General features: G+C 37.9%; 1 protein-coding gene across 1 annotated transcript in view; it reads right to left on the bottom strand.

The window, feature by feature from the left end:
* Positions 1 to 13,671, bottom strand: part of LOC131665443 (ubiquitin carboxyl-terminal hydrolase 7) — a 957,589-nt gene that overhangs the window by 696,386 nt on the left and 247,532 nt on the right. The window contains exon 6 of the mRNA XM_058937325.1: positions 1,622 to 1,756. Within this exon, the coding sequence (XP_058793308.1) occupies positions 1,622 to 1,756 (135 nt within the window). The remainder of the gene's footprint in view (positions 1 to 1,621; positions 1,757 to 13,671) is intronic.

The raw sequence follows: 13,671 nt of genomic DNA, 5'->3' as shown, positions 1-13,671 counted from the left end.
GTTGTCGAAGCAATGCGATATTGTGTTTGCTCAAAAACTGCTGCACAAGATTGGATGAATGCGCTGGCGCATTATCGTGATGGAGAAGCCAGTCACTACTTTCCCAAAACTGCGGCCGTATTCTTCTTACTGTATCACGCAAACGTTTCAAAATTTGAACGTAGTATTTTTTATTGATTGTCTGACCTGTTGGTGCATATTCGTGATGTACAACACCTTCACAATCGAAATAAAACAATCAGCATTGACTTAACATTGCTCCGACATTGACGTACTTTTTGTGGTCTTGGCGATTCAGAATGCTTCCACTGTGAAGATTGTTGTTTTGTTTCAGGATCATAACCATAAACCCATGATTCATCACCTGTAATAACTTTGCTAAGTACATTATCATCGTTATTGACCATTTCAAGATTGTCCAAAGCGATTTCTAAGCGAATGTTCTTCTGCTCTGCTGTGAGCAATTTTGGGATGAATTTGACACACACGCGTTTCATTCCTAAATTTTCAGTTGAAATTTCTGAAATGATAGTTTTTGCTATCCCAAGGTCTTCTTCTAGTTCTCGCACAGTCATACGACGATCTTGTTCGATTGCAAGTCGCACCCGCTCAATATTATCTGCGGTTTTTGTCGTCGAAGGTCGGCCGGAACGAGAATCACTATCGACAGAAGTGCGACCATCCTTGAACCGTATATACCACTCTTATATTCATGTTTTGCTCATACACTCGCTTCCGAAGGCCTTTTGCATCATTTCAGTAGTTTCCGAACTCGTTTTTTCGAGTTGAAAGCAAAATTTGATACAAATTCGTTGATCTTGTTTTTCAGTCATTTTTGACAATATCAAAATCCGACGAACGAGAAAAAGGCTCTGTAAACAAAGACACGCTGCGCATGAACTATACGTCCGGCAGGTGTCAGTAAGTAACCGATAGATTCGTGAGGCTTTACTGTTGACGTTTCTGTCCGGTAGAGGTTGCTCGAACACTATAGCGCGAAGATATAAACGTAGGCCCTATACTTTCCGGACAGACCTCGTATACTAATTGATATATGTAGATTCATGAGTTTAGTGGGTTGCAATAATCCAGTGAAAATAAGAGAAGAGCTCATAGGTAGGACCGTTACAACACGATGATCGAAACGTTACACCATAATATAATTGAGGCAGAATTGGGCATAACGAGAAAAAATGTTTTAACAATAAATTCTATCTAAGATATAAATGTATCATTCAAATAGAGAGTACAATAAACAACAATTAATAACATGTACCAACTAACAGTTCAAGAATACACATAAATTTCATTATATTTTATTCTAAATTTATACAAAAAAATTAATATCGGAGTTATATTTTTTGCTATAATCAGACTTGTAATTAGGGTATAACTAAATATAGTAATAACAAAACATACGTATATTTAATGCAAATGTTACTAAGGAATAGACTACTATCTACTCTTATGGCTTGCACCATTGACTCATAAAAGCTCTGACGCGAACTTTTGTAATTCCTATATAGCATCTTATTCGAATGAAATACACCTAAATGTACTAATTAATAATGGTAGGTATAAAAATAAATAATCATTTAGTTTTATTTGCAAGTTTACTTACCTGATTAGTAAAGTAGAGGGTTTGTAATAGAGAATTCATATAGCACGTAGCTCCTTGATTTTTAAGTCCAACGAAACCAGTGTGTTTTTTACTATCCCAACTAACTCCATGCGGAGCATCAGCAACTACATGAACCTGTATGAGAATATATGAAAGATATAAAAATTTTTGTCATAAAAATTAGAATTAGTTGCTTAAAAATAATTTAGTAAAAAGATTTATATCTGATTGATATGGGAAATTCGGTCCAAACTTTTTCGAATTCATAATCTTCAAATTACTTATAAGATACAAAATAACATTGACACATTTAACTTTGATGATCACTCCTTTCAAATACCACATACAATAAATTATTATTCAGAAAAGTCTCTGGCGTTCTGCTTTTAAAAATTACTTCAAAGTAGGTTATTAAAAAATATAAAGTAATAATTTAAAAAAATATGCAGATATGTAAAGGACATACGCGAAAACAGAGCGGACGCATTACACACTTGCTGGAGCACCGCCGCATCTGGTGAAACAAGAAATCACAACGAAAGTAGCAACCGGCAATAAACTGTACTGGGTTGTTGCGCTCCTCTAATATCGACCTGAGTGCCACACAGACAATTCCCATTAGCTATGAGGATTATCCGGAGCATACGTACATACATACCCACACGCGACCGACGACGGGGAAACATGACGAGTACTGGTATCAGGGCACAACGTGTACGGGCGAAAGCGGTGGCGGCCATTTCGAGTCGCTTATGTTATTTATGCGAGGGAGAACGAGACAGATTGAATAAGCAAGTGAGATGAAATGAAGCGACAGAGAGTACGCGGCTGACAGAAGTAACGAGATACCTTACAGGTGCACATACGAGGGTCGTTTGAAAAGTCCGTGCAAAAATAAAAACTGCTTGAGTTTTTTTAATAAATCTTTATTATTTTTCAACATAGTCTCCTTTTAGGCTTATACACTTCATCCGACGCTGCTCTAGTTTGTTAATCCTTTCTAAATAATAGGATTTGTACAAGTCTGTGAAATAGGCATCCGTTTCTGCAATCACCTCCTCGTTTGAATAAAATCTTTTCCCCGTCAGCCATTTTTTCATATTAGGGAACAAACAGTAGTCCGACGTAGCCAAGTCTAGAGAATAGGGGGGATGTGAAACGATTTGGAACCCTATCTCCATCAGTTTTGCGGCCACAACTGCTGAGGCGTAAGCTGGCACATTGTCGTGGTGGAAGAGGACTTTTTTGTGGACCAATAATGGACGTTTCTCTAGCAACTCGATATTCAAACGATCCAATAACGATGAATAATATTCGCCTGTAATGGTTTTACCCTTTTCCAGATAGTCGATGAAGATTATTCCTTGCGAATCCCAAAAGACAGTCGCCATAACCTTCCCGACCGAAGGAATTGTCTTTGCCTTTTTCGGAGCAGATTCCCTCTTGGTAACCCATTGTTTAGACTGATCTTTGGTCTCAGGAGTGTAGTGATGTATCCATGTTTCATTTACAGTGATGAAACGACGCTTAAAGTCTTGCGGATTTTGCTGGAACAGCTGCAAACCATTCATGCAACACTTCACACGATCTCGTTTTTGGTCAATCGTGAGCAATCGCGGCACCCATCTAGCGAATAGCTTTTTCATGTCCAAATGTTGGTGTAAAATATTATGTACCCGTTCGCTCGAGATGCCTATAGTACTAGCAATCTCACGCACCTCCACTCTTCTGTCAGCCATCATCATATTATGGATTTTATCAATGATTTCTGAAGTGGTAAGCTCAACAGGGCGTCCAGAACGTTCAGCGTCTTTTGTGCCCATATGGCCACTCCGAAAATTTTGAAACCACTTATAAACCATTCTAATCGAAGGTGCACAATCACCATAATGTTTATCAAGCTTCTGTTTAATCTCCTGATGCGTTTTGCCTTTGAAAAAGTAATATTTAATCAATACACGAAATTCTTTTTCGTCCATTTTTTTACAACCACTCCATTTCTTTAATTGAAACGAATGTAAAACGCAAAGTAATTGGCCGATCTGGCTGAAACTTGGTGTGTGCTCTTCCAAGATATGCCACTGACTGAAAATAACCTTGATGCGCACTATTAGCGCCATCTCTCTGACTTTACACGGACTTTTCAAACGACCCTCGTACAGTGGTTCTTAATTAGCCCGATTCTGCAATGGAAAAGGTCTTATTGAATTAAAGTACCAGAATACGAGGTCCGTCCGGAAAGTATAGGGCCTACGTTTATATCTTCGCACCATAGTGTTCGAGCGACCTCTACCGGACAGAAACGACAACAGTAAAGCCTCACGAATCTATTGCTTACTTACAGACACCTGCCGGACGTATAGTTCATGCGCAGCGTGTCTTTGTTTACAGAGCCTTTTTCTCGTTCGTCGGATTTTGATATTGTCAAAAATGACTGAAAAACAAGATCAACGAATTTGTATCAAATTTTGCTTTCAACTCGAAAAAACGAGTTCGGAAACTATTCAAATGATGCAAAAGGTCTTCGGAAGCGAGTGTATGAGCGAAACACGAATAAAATAGTGGTATAGGAGGTGGTATAAAAGGATGGTCGCACTTCTGTCGATAGTGATTCTCGTTCCGGCCGACCTTCGACGACAAAAACCGCAGATAATATTGAGCGGGTGCGACTTGCAATCGAACAAGATCGTCGTATGACTGTGCGAGAACTAGAAGAAGACCTTGGGATAGCAAAAACTATCATTTCAGAAATTTCAACTGAAAATTTAGGAATGAAACGCGTGTGTGTCAAATTCATCCCAAAATTGCTCACAGCAGAGCAGAAGAACATTCGCTTAGAAATCGCTTTGGACAATCTTGAAATGGTCAATAACGATGATAATGTACTTAGCAAAGTTATTACAGGTGATGAATCATGGGTTTATGGTTATGATCCTGAAACAAAACAACAATCTTCACAGTGGAAGCATTCTGAATCGCCAAGACCACAAAAAGTACGTCAATGTCGGAGCAATGTTAAGTCAATGCTGATTGTTTTATTTCGATTGTGAAGGTGTTGTACATCACGAATATGCACCAACAGGTCAGACAATCAATAAAAAATACTACGTTCAAATTTTGAAACGTTTGCGTGATACAGTAAGAAGAATACGGCCGCAGTTTTGGGAAAGTAGTGACTGGCTTCTCCATCACGATAATGCGCCAGCGCATTCATCCAATCTTGTGCAGCAGTTTTTGAGCAAACACAATATCGCATTGCTTCGACAACCTCCATACAGTCCGGACATAGCCACCCTTTGTGACTTTTGTCTGTTTCCAAAACTAAAAAAAACAATTTAAAGGACACCGATTGGATGACAAAACAACGGTTGAAAACAATGCGACGAGTGTACTTAAGGCTACCCCTAAAAGTGAGTTCCAGGACTGTTTTGAAAAGTGGAAACATCGATGCAACCGTGTTATTCGATCAAGTGGGGATTACTTTGATGCCACACACCAGATGATAAAGAATAACGCTAGCACGAAAATATAAAGGTAGGCCCGATACTTTCCGGACAGACCTCGTAAATGCTGCTGCTGTAATGTTGCTGCTGTGCTGCTTCCTCGCTACACTCGCACATATCAAAAATCCCAAGAAAACTCTTTTAAGAAAACGGCAAAACATAGTGAAAACTAATTGGCGGTACTACACTAACAAGGGAACCACCCCAACCCGACCTCACCAATTTGAATGATTTTGGGATATGTTGTAGTACTTGAAAAAAAATTAGATACGTGATTTTTTTAATGGCTCATAAGGGCTTTTAAGAGGTGACATCCACCCTGAAAATCAACCACCTAAAATCAGTTTTTTAAATATTTCTTAGCATCAAATGAATATTTTTCAGTAAACTCAACGTTAAAAAATTTCTTATAAAAAGGTGCTTTTAAGGACATAACATTTATACCGAAGGGTTGAAACCCCCTTTTTAATAGGGGTAAATACACTATTTTTTGTACTGTTTTACGACATGCAATATAGTAAATCAGCTCGAGTGATTTAAAAATTCCACTGATAATGAGAAAATACCAAAATAAATTGACGTGTATCCGGATTTAGAAAAAAATATATTTAAGGAGTGTTTCACCCCTTAGAAACCATCCCCGTTAAACTATCAGCAGGTTAATCCACCTAACCCTGGGATAAACAAGTTTAGTCGTTTGTTATTTCTTGAAAATATTTAATCCTATGCATGAGCGAGCTACCTCAACTAACCAACCTGCCTCTAGCCCACCAAATCCCCATAAACCACCCTTACCGAACTACATGCAGGCTAAACCACCTAATCCTGTGAAAAGCAACTTTGTTATTTGTTATTTCTTGAAATAATTGAATTTTACACCATAAACGAGTTAACCCAGCTGTATAACATACCTCTTATCCACCTACCCCTAACCTATCCAACCCCTACCCTTATACGAGGTGTGTTCAAAAAGTAAGGTGACTTTGTATTTTTAAGAAAAAATATTTATTTATTTAACAATATTTATGTTGTCCCCTTCAAAGTAATCTCCCTCAGATACAATACACTTATGCCAACGGTTTTTCCAATCCTCAGAGCACTTCTCATAAGCACTTTTCGGTATAGCCTTGAGCTCTTCCAGCGATACAGTCTTTATCTCTTCAATCGTTGCGGATCTCCGTCCTTTCATAGGTCTCTTTAGTTTTGGGAACAAGAAAAAGTCACATGGGGCCAAATCTGGTGAATATGGTGGCTGAGGCATGATTGTGGTGTTGTTTTTGGCCAAAAAATCTCTCACAAGCAAAGATGAGAGAGCAGGGGCATTATCGTGATGCCAAAGCCATGAATTGTTTTTCCACAATTCTGGGCGTTTTCTTCGTATTGCTTCTCGCAAACGGCGCATAACTTCAAGATAATACTGTTTATTGACCGTACGTCCATATGGTAAGAACTCCTGATGCACCACGCCATGGTAATCGAAGAAAACAGTGAGCAAAATTTTGACATTTGATCGAACTTGGCGTGCTTTTTTCGGTATTGGCTCATTTGGGCTCTTCCATTGGGACGATTAGACTTTGGTTTCGATATCATAACCATATACCCATGATTCGTCACCAGTTATGACCCTTTTGAGTAAATCTGGGTCGTCGTTGACGTCATTCAACAGTTCTTGAGCGATGCTCATGCGACGGTTCTTTTGGTCAAAATTTAGCAATTTCGGAACAAACTTCGCTGACACACGTCTCATGCCCAAAACGTTAGAAAAAAATTCATGGAACGAGCCAAGCGATATACCAACATCCTCAGGAACTTCTATGATAGTGATTCGACGATTTTCCAGAACAATTTTCTTCACTGCTTAAACGTTTTCATCAGTTGTTGACGTGCTTGGGCGTCCAGAGCGATGCTCATCATTGGCATCTTCCCGGCCATCTTGGAAGAGTTTGTACACCTTGTAAACATTTTTTTTACTCAGAACAGTTTCACCGTATGCCACCGTCAACATTTCAAGAGTTTCGGAGAACTTTATTTTATTTTTTACACAGAATTTGATGCAAATCCTTTGATCCATATTTCAAGATAGCAAAAAATCGCCGAGCACGCAAAACACTTATAACCTTTACGCCTCTCACAACCAAACAAAAAATGCTATACACTTGAAACTTGGTACAGATGTTCGGGAAGAGTGTACCAACATAACAAAACAAAAAAATCGATAATCGAAAGTACGTTGCCCGTGAAATTTGAAAAGTCACCTTACTTTTTAACACACCTCGTATACCACCCTTACTGAAACACCAGCAGGCGAAACCTCCTAACCCTGGGAAACACGAGTTAAGTCATTTGTTATTTCCTGAAATAATTTAATCCTACGCCTGAATGAACTACCTCAACTAACCAACCTGCCTCTAACCCACCAAACCCCCATAAACCATCCTTACCCAAATGTAGACTAATAGACCTAACTTTGGGAGAATTGTGTTTATCAGTTGCTTTTTCTTAAAATAATTGATTTCTACACCGTACGTGGGGTATCTCATTTTTTTTTGATAAAATATATCTATAGCTCAAACATAATTTATCACAAATAAAAATATGTTTAATACATTTTATTTTAATAGTACCAAAATAGCGAGAAATATCTCTTAAAAATTAATACGAGAATAACACGAGTTCTAATTATCATTTATACATCTATACATATACGAGGGTGGTCCGATAAGTACTTAGCCTACAAAAGAAAAACGAAAATTTTGGAAAAGTGGCTTTTTATTTTTCAGCAAAGTCTCCTTTTAGTTCGATACACTTGGCCCAGCGATGCTCCAACTTCTTTAACCCGTCTGAAAAATACGTCTCCTCGAGGTCTGAAAAGAGGCTTCCGTGGCAGCGATTACCTCCTCATTCGACTCAAATTTCTGCCGGGCGACTGACTTTATCAAGTTTGGAAACAAAAAAAAGTCGCACGGGGCTAAATCTGGAGAATACGGTGGATGGGGCAGCAATTCGTAGCCTAATTCGACCAATTTGGCCATGGCGACGGCCGGTGTGTTATCATGGTGGAAGAGCACTTTTTTCTTCGTGAAATGGGACCGTTTTTTCTGCAATTCGACGTCGAATCGGCCCAATAATTCGGCAAAGTACAGCCCTGTGACCGTTTTGCCCCTTTCCAGGTAGTCGATGTAGATCACACCTTGTGAATCCCAGAAAACGGTGGCCATCACCTTTCCGGCCGATGGGGCAGTCTTCGCCTTCTTCGGAGCACTTTCGCCGGGTAAAGTACACTGTTTCGACTGTTCCTTGGTCTCTGGTGTACGAGGTGTGTTCAAAAAGTAAGATGACTTTTCAAATTTCACGGGCAACGTACTTTCGATTATCGATTTTTTTGTTCTGTTATGTTGGTACACTCTTCCCGAACATCTGTACCAAGTTTCAAGTATATAGCATTTTTTGTTTGGTTGTGAGAGGCGTAAAGGTTATAAGTGTTTTGCGTGCTCGGTGATTTCTTGCTATCGAAAAATATGGATCAAAGGATTTGCATCAAATTTTGTGTAAAAAATAAAATAAAGTGCTCCGAAACACTTGAAATATTGACGGTGGCATACGGTGAAACTGTTCTGAGTAAAACAAATGTTTACAAGTGGTACAAACTCTTCCAAGATGGCCGGGAAGATGCCAATGACGAGCCTCGCTCTGGACGCCCAAGCACGTCAACAACTGATGAAAACGTTCAAGCAGTGAATAAAATTGTTCTGGAATATCGTCGAATCACTATCAGACAAGTTGCTGAGGATGTTGGTATATCGCTTGGCTCGTGCCATGAAATTTTTTCTAACGTTTTGGGCATGAGACGTATGTCAGCGAAGTTTGTTCCGAAATTGCTAAATTTTGGCCAAAAGAACCGACGCATGAGCATAGCTCAAGTACTGTTGAATGACGTTAACGACGACCCAGATTTACTCAAAAGGGTCATAACTGGTGACGAATCATGGGTATATGGTTATGATATCTAAAACCAAAGGCCAATCGTCCCAATGGAGGAGCCCAGATGAGCCAAGACTGAAAAAAGCACGCCAAGTTCGATCAAATGTCAAAGTTTTGCTCACGGTTTTCTTCGATTACCATGGCGTGGTGCATCAGGAGTTCTTACCATATGGACGTACGGTCAATAAACAGTATTATCTTGGAGTTAACCGCTGTTTGCGAGAAGCAATACTAAGAAAACGTCCAGAATTGTGGAAAAACAATTCATGGCTTTTGCATCATGATAATGCCCCTGCTCGCTCATCTTTGCTTGTGAGAAATTTTTTGGCCAAAAACAACACCACAATAATGCCTCAGCCACCATATTCAACGGATTTGGCCCCATGTGACTTTTTCTTGTTCCCAAAACTAAAGAAACCTATGAAAGGACGGAGATTCGCAACGATTGAAGAGATAAAGACTGTATCGTTGGAAGAGCTCAAGGCTATACCGAAAAGTGCTTATGAGAAGTGCTTTGAGGATTGGAAAAACCGTTGTCATAAGTGTATTGTATCTGAGGGGGATTACTTTGACGGGGACAACATAAATATTGATAAATAAATAAATATTTTTTCTTAAAAATACAAAGTCACCTTACTTTTTGAACACACCTCGTATACGAGTGGATTCATGTTTCGTCGACTGTCACGAAACGACGCAGAAACTCCTTTGGAGTCCGCTTAAACAGCGTCAGACATTGCTCTGAAGTTGTCTCACGGTTGCGCTTGTTGTCCGGAGTGAGCAAACGCGGCACCCATCGCGCCGACAGCTTTCTCATGCCCAAAATTTCATGCAGGACATGACCCACGCGGTCTTTTGAGATGCCTACGATCTTAGCTATCGCACGCACCTTCAATCGTTGATCTGCCAATACGAGATCGTGAATTTTTGTCACGTTATCCTCCGTGGTTAAACTCGTTAAACCAATTTTTGACGGTCGCCATCGAAGGAGAAGAGTCACCGTACATAGCATCCAAGCGCTTTTTGATTTCGCTGCGCGATTTCCCTTTCAAAAACAACAATCGAATCACCGACCGATACTGCTCTTTTTTCATTTTTCAAAAATCAACGGACACACTTGCTTTCACACGCTCTCAAAAATAAACTACAACTCCGATCCGGCTGAAATCTTGACAGTAACCATCGAGAAGGTTGTACTACGTGATAGAATATTTCTTTTGCGAGAGTGGCGCCATCGGGCGGTGAGGCTAAGTACTTATCGGACCACCCTCGTAAGCGTCTATCTTCGTTAATAATACCAAATATTGAAATAAGTTATTTTCATGAAAATACATATTATAGGCGAAATAAGGATAGTGTTTTATAATAATGAATTCTTTTATTTAATATAAAACACGTAGCGTTATTGTTCAATACATTGTATGTGAAAAAGAAAATAGTAAAATGAGACACCAATGAGGCGTGAGATGCACTCGCCGGTTATCGCTCTCGAGCTGATGAACGTTTGCGTGGGTTAAGCGTCCATTCCTTCGGGGCAATAAAAACCAGGTCAGAAAAGAGATCCGATGGGTTGAACTGCTTCTGTGTATAGTTTGCTTATGCTATGTGCACATTATCGTTGTATTCGAACACATATCATCGATGTTTCCATGTAATACAAAGTTTTGATACCGATACTCCGCTTTCGTTATTATAATGATCCGCGATGTACAATGTATCAAAATCTAAGTGAAAAAAACCTAATTTTTTATTTCTTTTCCTAGTCTTTTTTAAGAATCAAGTTCTTCCCGATAGTGCCATATTTTTATTTGCTTCTAGCTATCGATTCAAAATTCTCATTATGAATAATTTCTATTTGTATCCATTTTCAGATTCAGTATGTCTTCGGAAACTACAAAACAGTATAAAAATTTTATATAATGTAATTTGAACGCGAAAAAATATCTGGATATAAAAGATATGTTAAAACAGAAACCATCGTTGATGACTTGAAGGAATGTTTAAACTTAGATGCTAAAGTAGGAGATTGTTTATTAATGTGAATGTGCGAATGGGTTAAGAACTATTGGCTGCTGCTCACATGTAGCTGCAATAATTTATTTTCTATCTCGTACAAAGTACTTTCCAAAATTATAAGGCCAACTGAGAAATTGACAAAAATTTATGAAAGAAAAGAGATGGTTCCAGTCATCAATAATGGCAGTGATGAAGACTAAATTTTGATACATTGTAATTTAATAATTGTATTATTAATAAATAATCGCTCTTGAAAATAATGTCTTAATGATTTCCATCTTTCTGGGTTTGAAATAGGCGATGTCAAACATTTTATATTTCACTTTGAAACAGCGATATACCTTTTTTACTATTTAAAACTACCATCAAAGATGAAACTTGCCTTTTTGAATATTATGTCATAAATGTATACATACAGTGCCTGTTATTCATTGTGAAAACTATTGAATGATAAAGAAATTATTTCGAAATGGTTTTTCGATCTTCCTGATGAAGATTTTCTTCAACTATACGCCAAGTTTACTGGGACAAAGAAAATAAAAACAGAGTTTCCATTTATTTTGTGATCATATTGAGTATAGGTACCTAAATGATTGATTCGACCAGCGCTCGATATAGGCCAGGCTGTTTATGTGTAATCGCAAAGTAGCTATGTGTAGTCGCAAAGTAACCCGAGAGTAGTTCCTGGAACGGCACTTCAAGAAAATGCAAAAGAATCAGTCATGCACGAGGAGCCTCTGTTGTTCATCGTCCTTATAACCGGAAAAATAAATGGAAAATGGGTTTTTAATTTTTTCTCGATGTTACACCTCTTCTGAAAATCTAAAAAAATTCAGGCATATAGAATAACAGAAAATGAACAAAATATATTTTTTCCAACCCGTTTGTTTTTTTTGTTTTCTTTTAAATAAATTTTAAATATTTCAAACTGATTTAAAAATTTGAATTTCGCACCAAAAATATTTGCGTCTCGATAGATTTGTAGAACTTAAAAAATCCTATAATTTGCTTTTTTTGTCAGGTTTTAGGGTCTATAGGGCTCCCCTGGGCACCTAGAGGTCTGAAAGTTTTGCTTGAATAGTCTTTTATCAAGCCCTACAAGAAGCTACTATTCCGTTGATGAAACCTTGGGGGGGGGGGGGGGGGGGTTGACCATCTTATCCGGCTAGACCCTTTATTAACAAATAATTCGGAGAAAATAACACCATTAACGAAAAGGTTATAATATGATATTCGGAAGGATGAATTGGATGCGTTGTCTGACACAATGAAAGCATGGAACGATAGATTTAAAACGATAGCTGATGTATATGAGCAATTCAAAATAAGCAAATTTGAAAAATTAAAGCAAAAGTTTTATAAATTTATTGATTCTGATGAAACAGATGAATTAGTTGAACAAGTAAAATCAAATTTATAAACGCGTGTAGATGAAACTAGCAATGAACTTGAAGAAAAATTATTTAAAATAAAAAACATGATTTAGAATTTCCAATCGCATAATATTTTAAATAATGGTTCAAGTTTCGATATAGTATCAAAAATCAAAATACCAATCTCTATTTTCGGAGATACTGAAATAAAAAGGACGGTGAAGTTTTTGAACGATCTTTATATGTGTGTGTGTGTGTGTGTGTGTGTGAGTGTGTGTGTGTGTGAGTGTGTGTGTGTGTGTGTATGTGTGCGTGCGCGCGTGTGTGTGTGTCAAAAAATTCAAGATGATGAATGTTTTGCTTTTATTAGTCAAACATTGGAGGGGGAGGTAGAAGTTTGGTGGTACATCTTTGCGTATGATATTAAAAACTATTCTCAATTTAAATTAGATTTTAAAGAGCAGTTGTGGAACTCAAACATTCAGCGTCAAACGCGAAGAAAATTTGAATTTGGTCAGTACTATTTTGCTGGTATATTGAATAAGCTATGCTACGACTATCCTAGGGTACGGGAAAGAATTAGTGTTACAATATTCCGAAAACGAATTAATGGAGAAGTTATGTGAACATTTTCAGAAAGGGATTCATCATGCTTTTTCTAGTCAATAATTAAAAAATAAGAATGCGTTGTTTCATATATTGCTGGATTACGATAATGATGATCAAAAGTTTGCTGCGCATAAACAAAAAGAAATGTCCGAGAAAAATAAACAAGAAAAATCAAATTCGGTTTCAACAGAAAAATATAAAAAGCCATCGCAAAAGTCTGTAAGCCCCGTAAAAGTTCTAAATAAAAATAAAGGTCATAAGCAAAATAGAGAGCAGTTGATAGCATCAGTTAGTAAAAGGTTAGCGAAGAAAGCTCATAACGATATAGATATTCTACATATTAATCTTGAGTCGTCATTAAAGTCAAACGAATTAGATCGGGAAACTAGATGTAGTTGTATCTCTGGACTTGGAGATCACGCAAAACAAGAATATGTGAGATAAAACTGTAACGAAAGCTCGTTCGTTATCAATTTTTAAGGTGGCCAAGTGAGGCGCATTCGCTCATAGTAATCGAGGCGGGAGAATAGGAGGAGGGAGGTAAAGAATTAAAAGTAATTAAGAAATT

Source organism: Phymastichus coffea, unplaced genomic scaffold, assembly GCF_024137745.1.
Source record: "Phymastichus coffea isolate CEN01 unplaced genomic scaffold, Cenicafe_Pcof_1.1 PCOF00003, whole genome shotgun sequence".
Classification (NCBI taxonomy): Eukaryota; Metazoa; Arthropoda; class Insecta; order Hymenoptera; family Eulophidae; genus Phymastichus; species Phymastichus coffea.
This window is presented reverse-complemented; position numbering and strand designations above follow the sequence as displayed.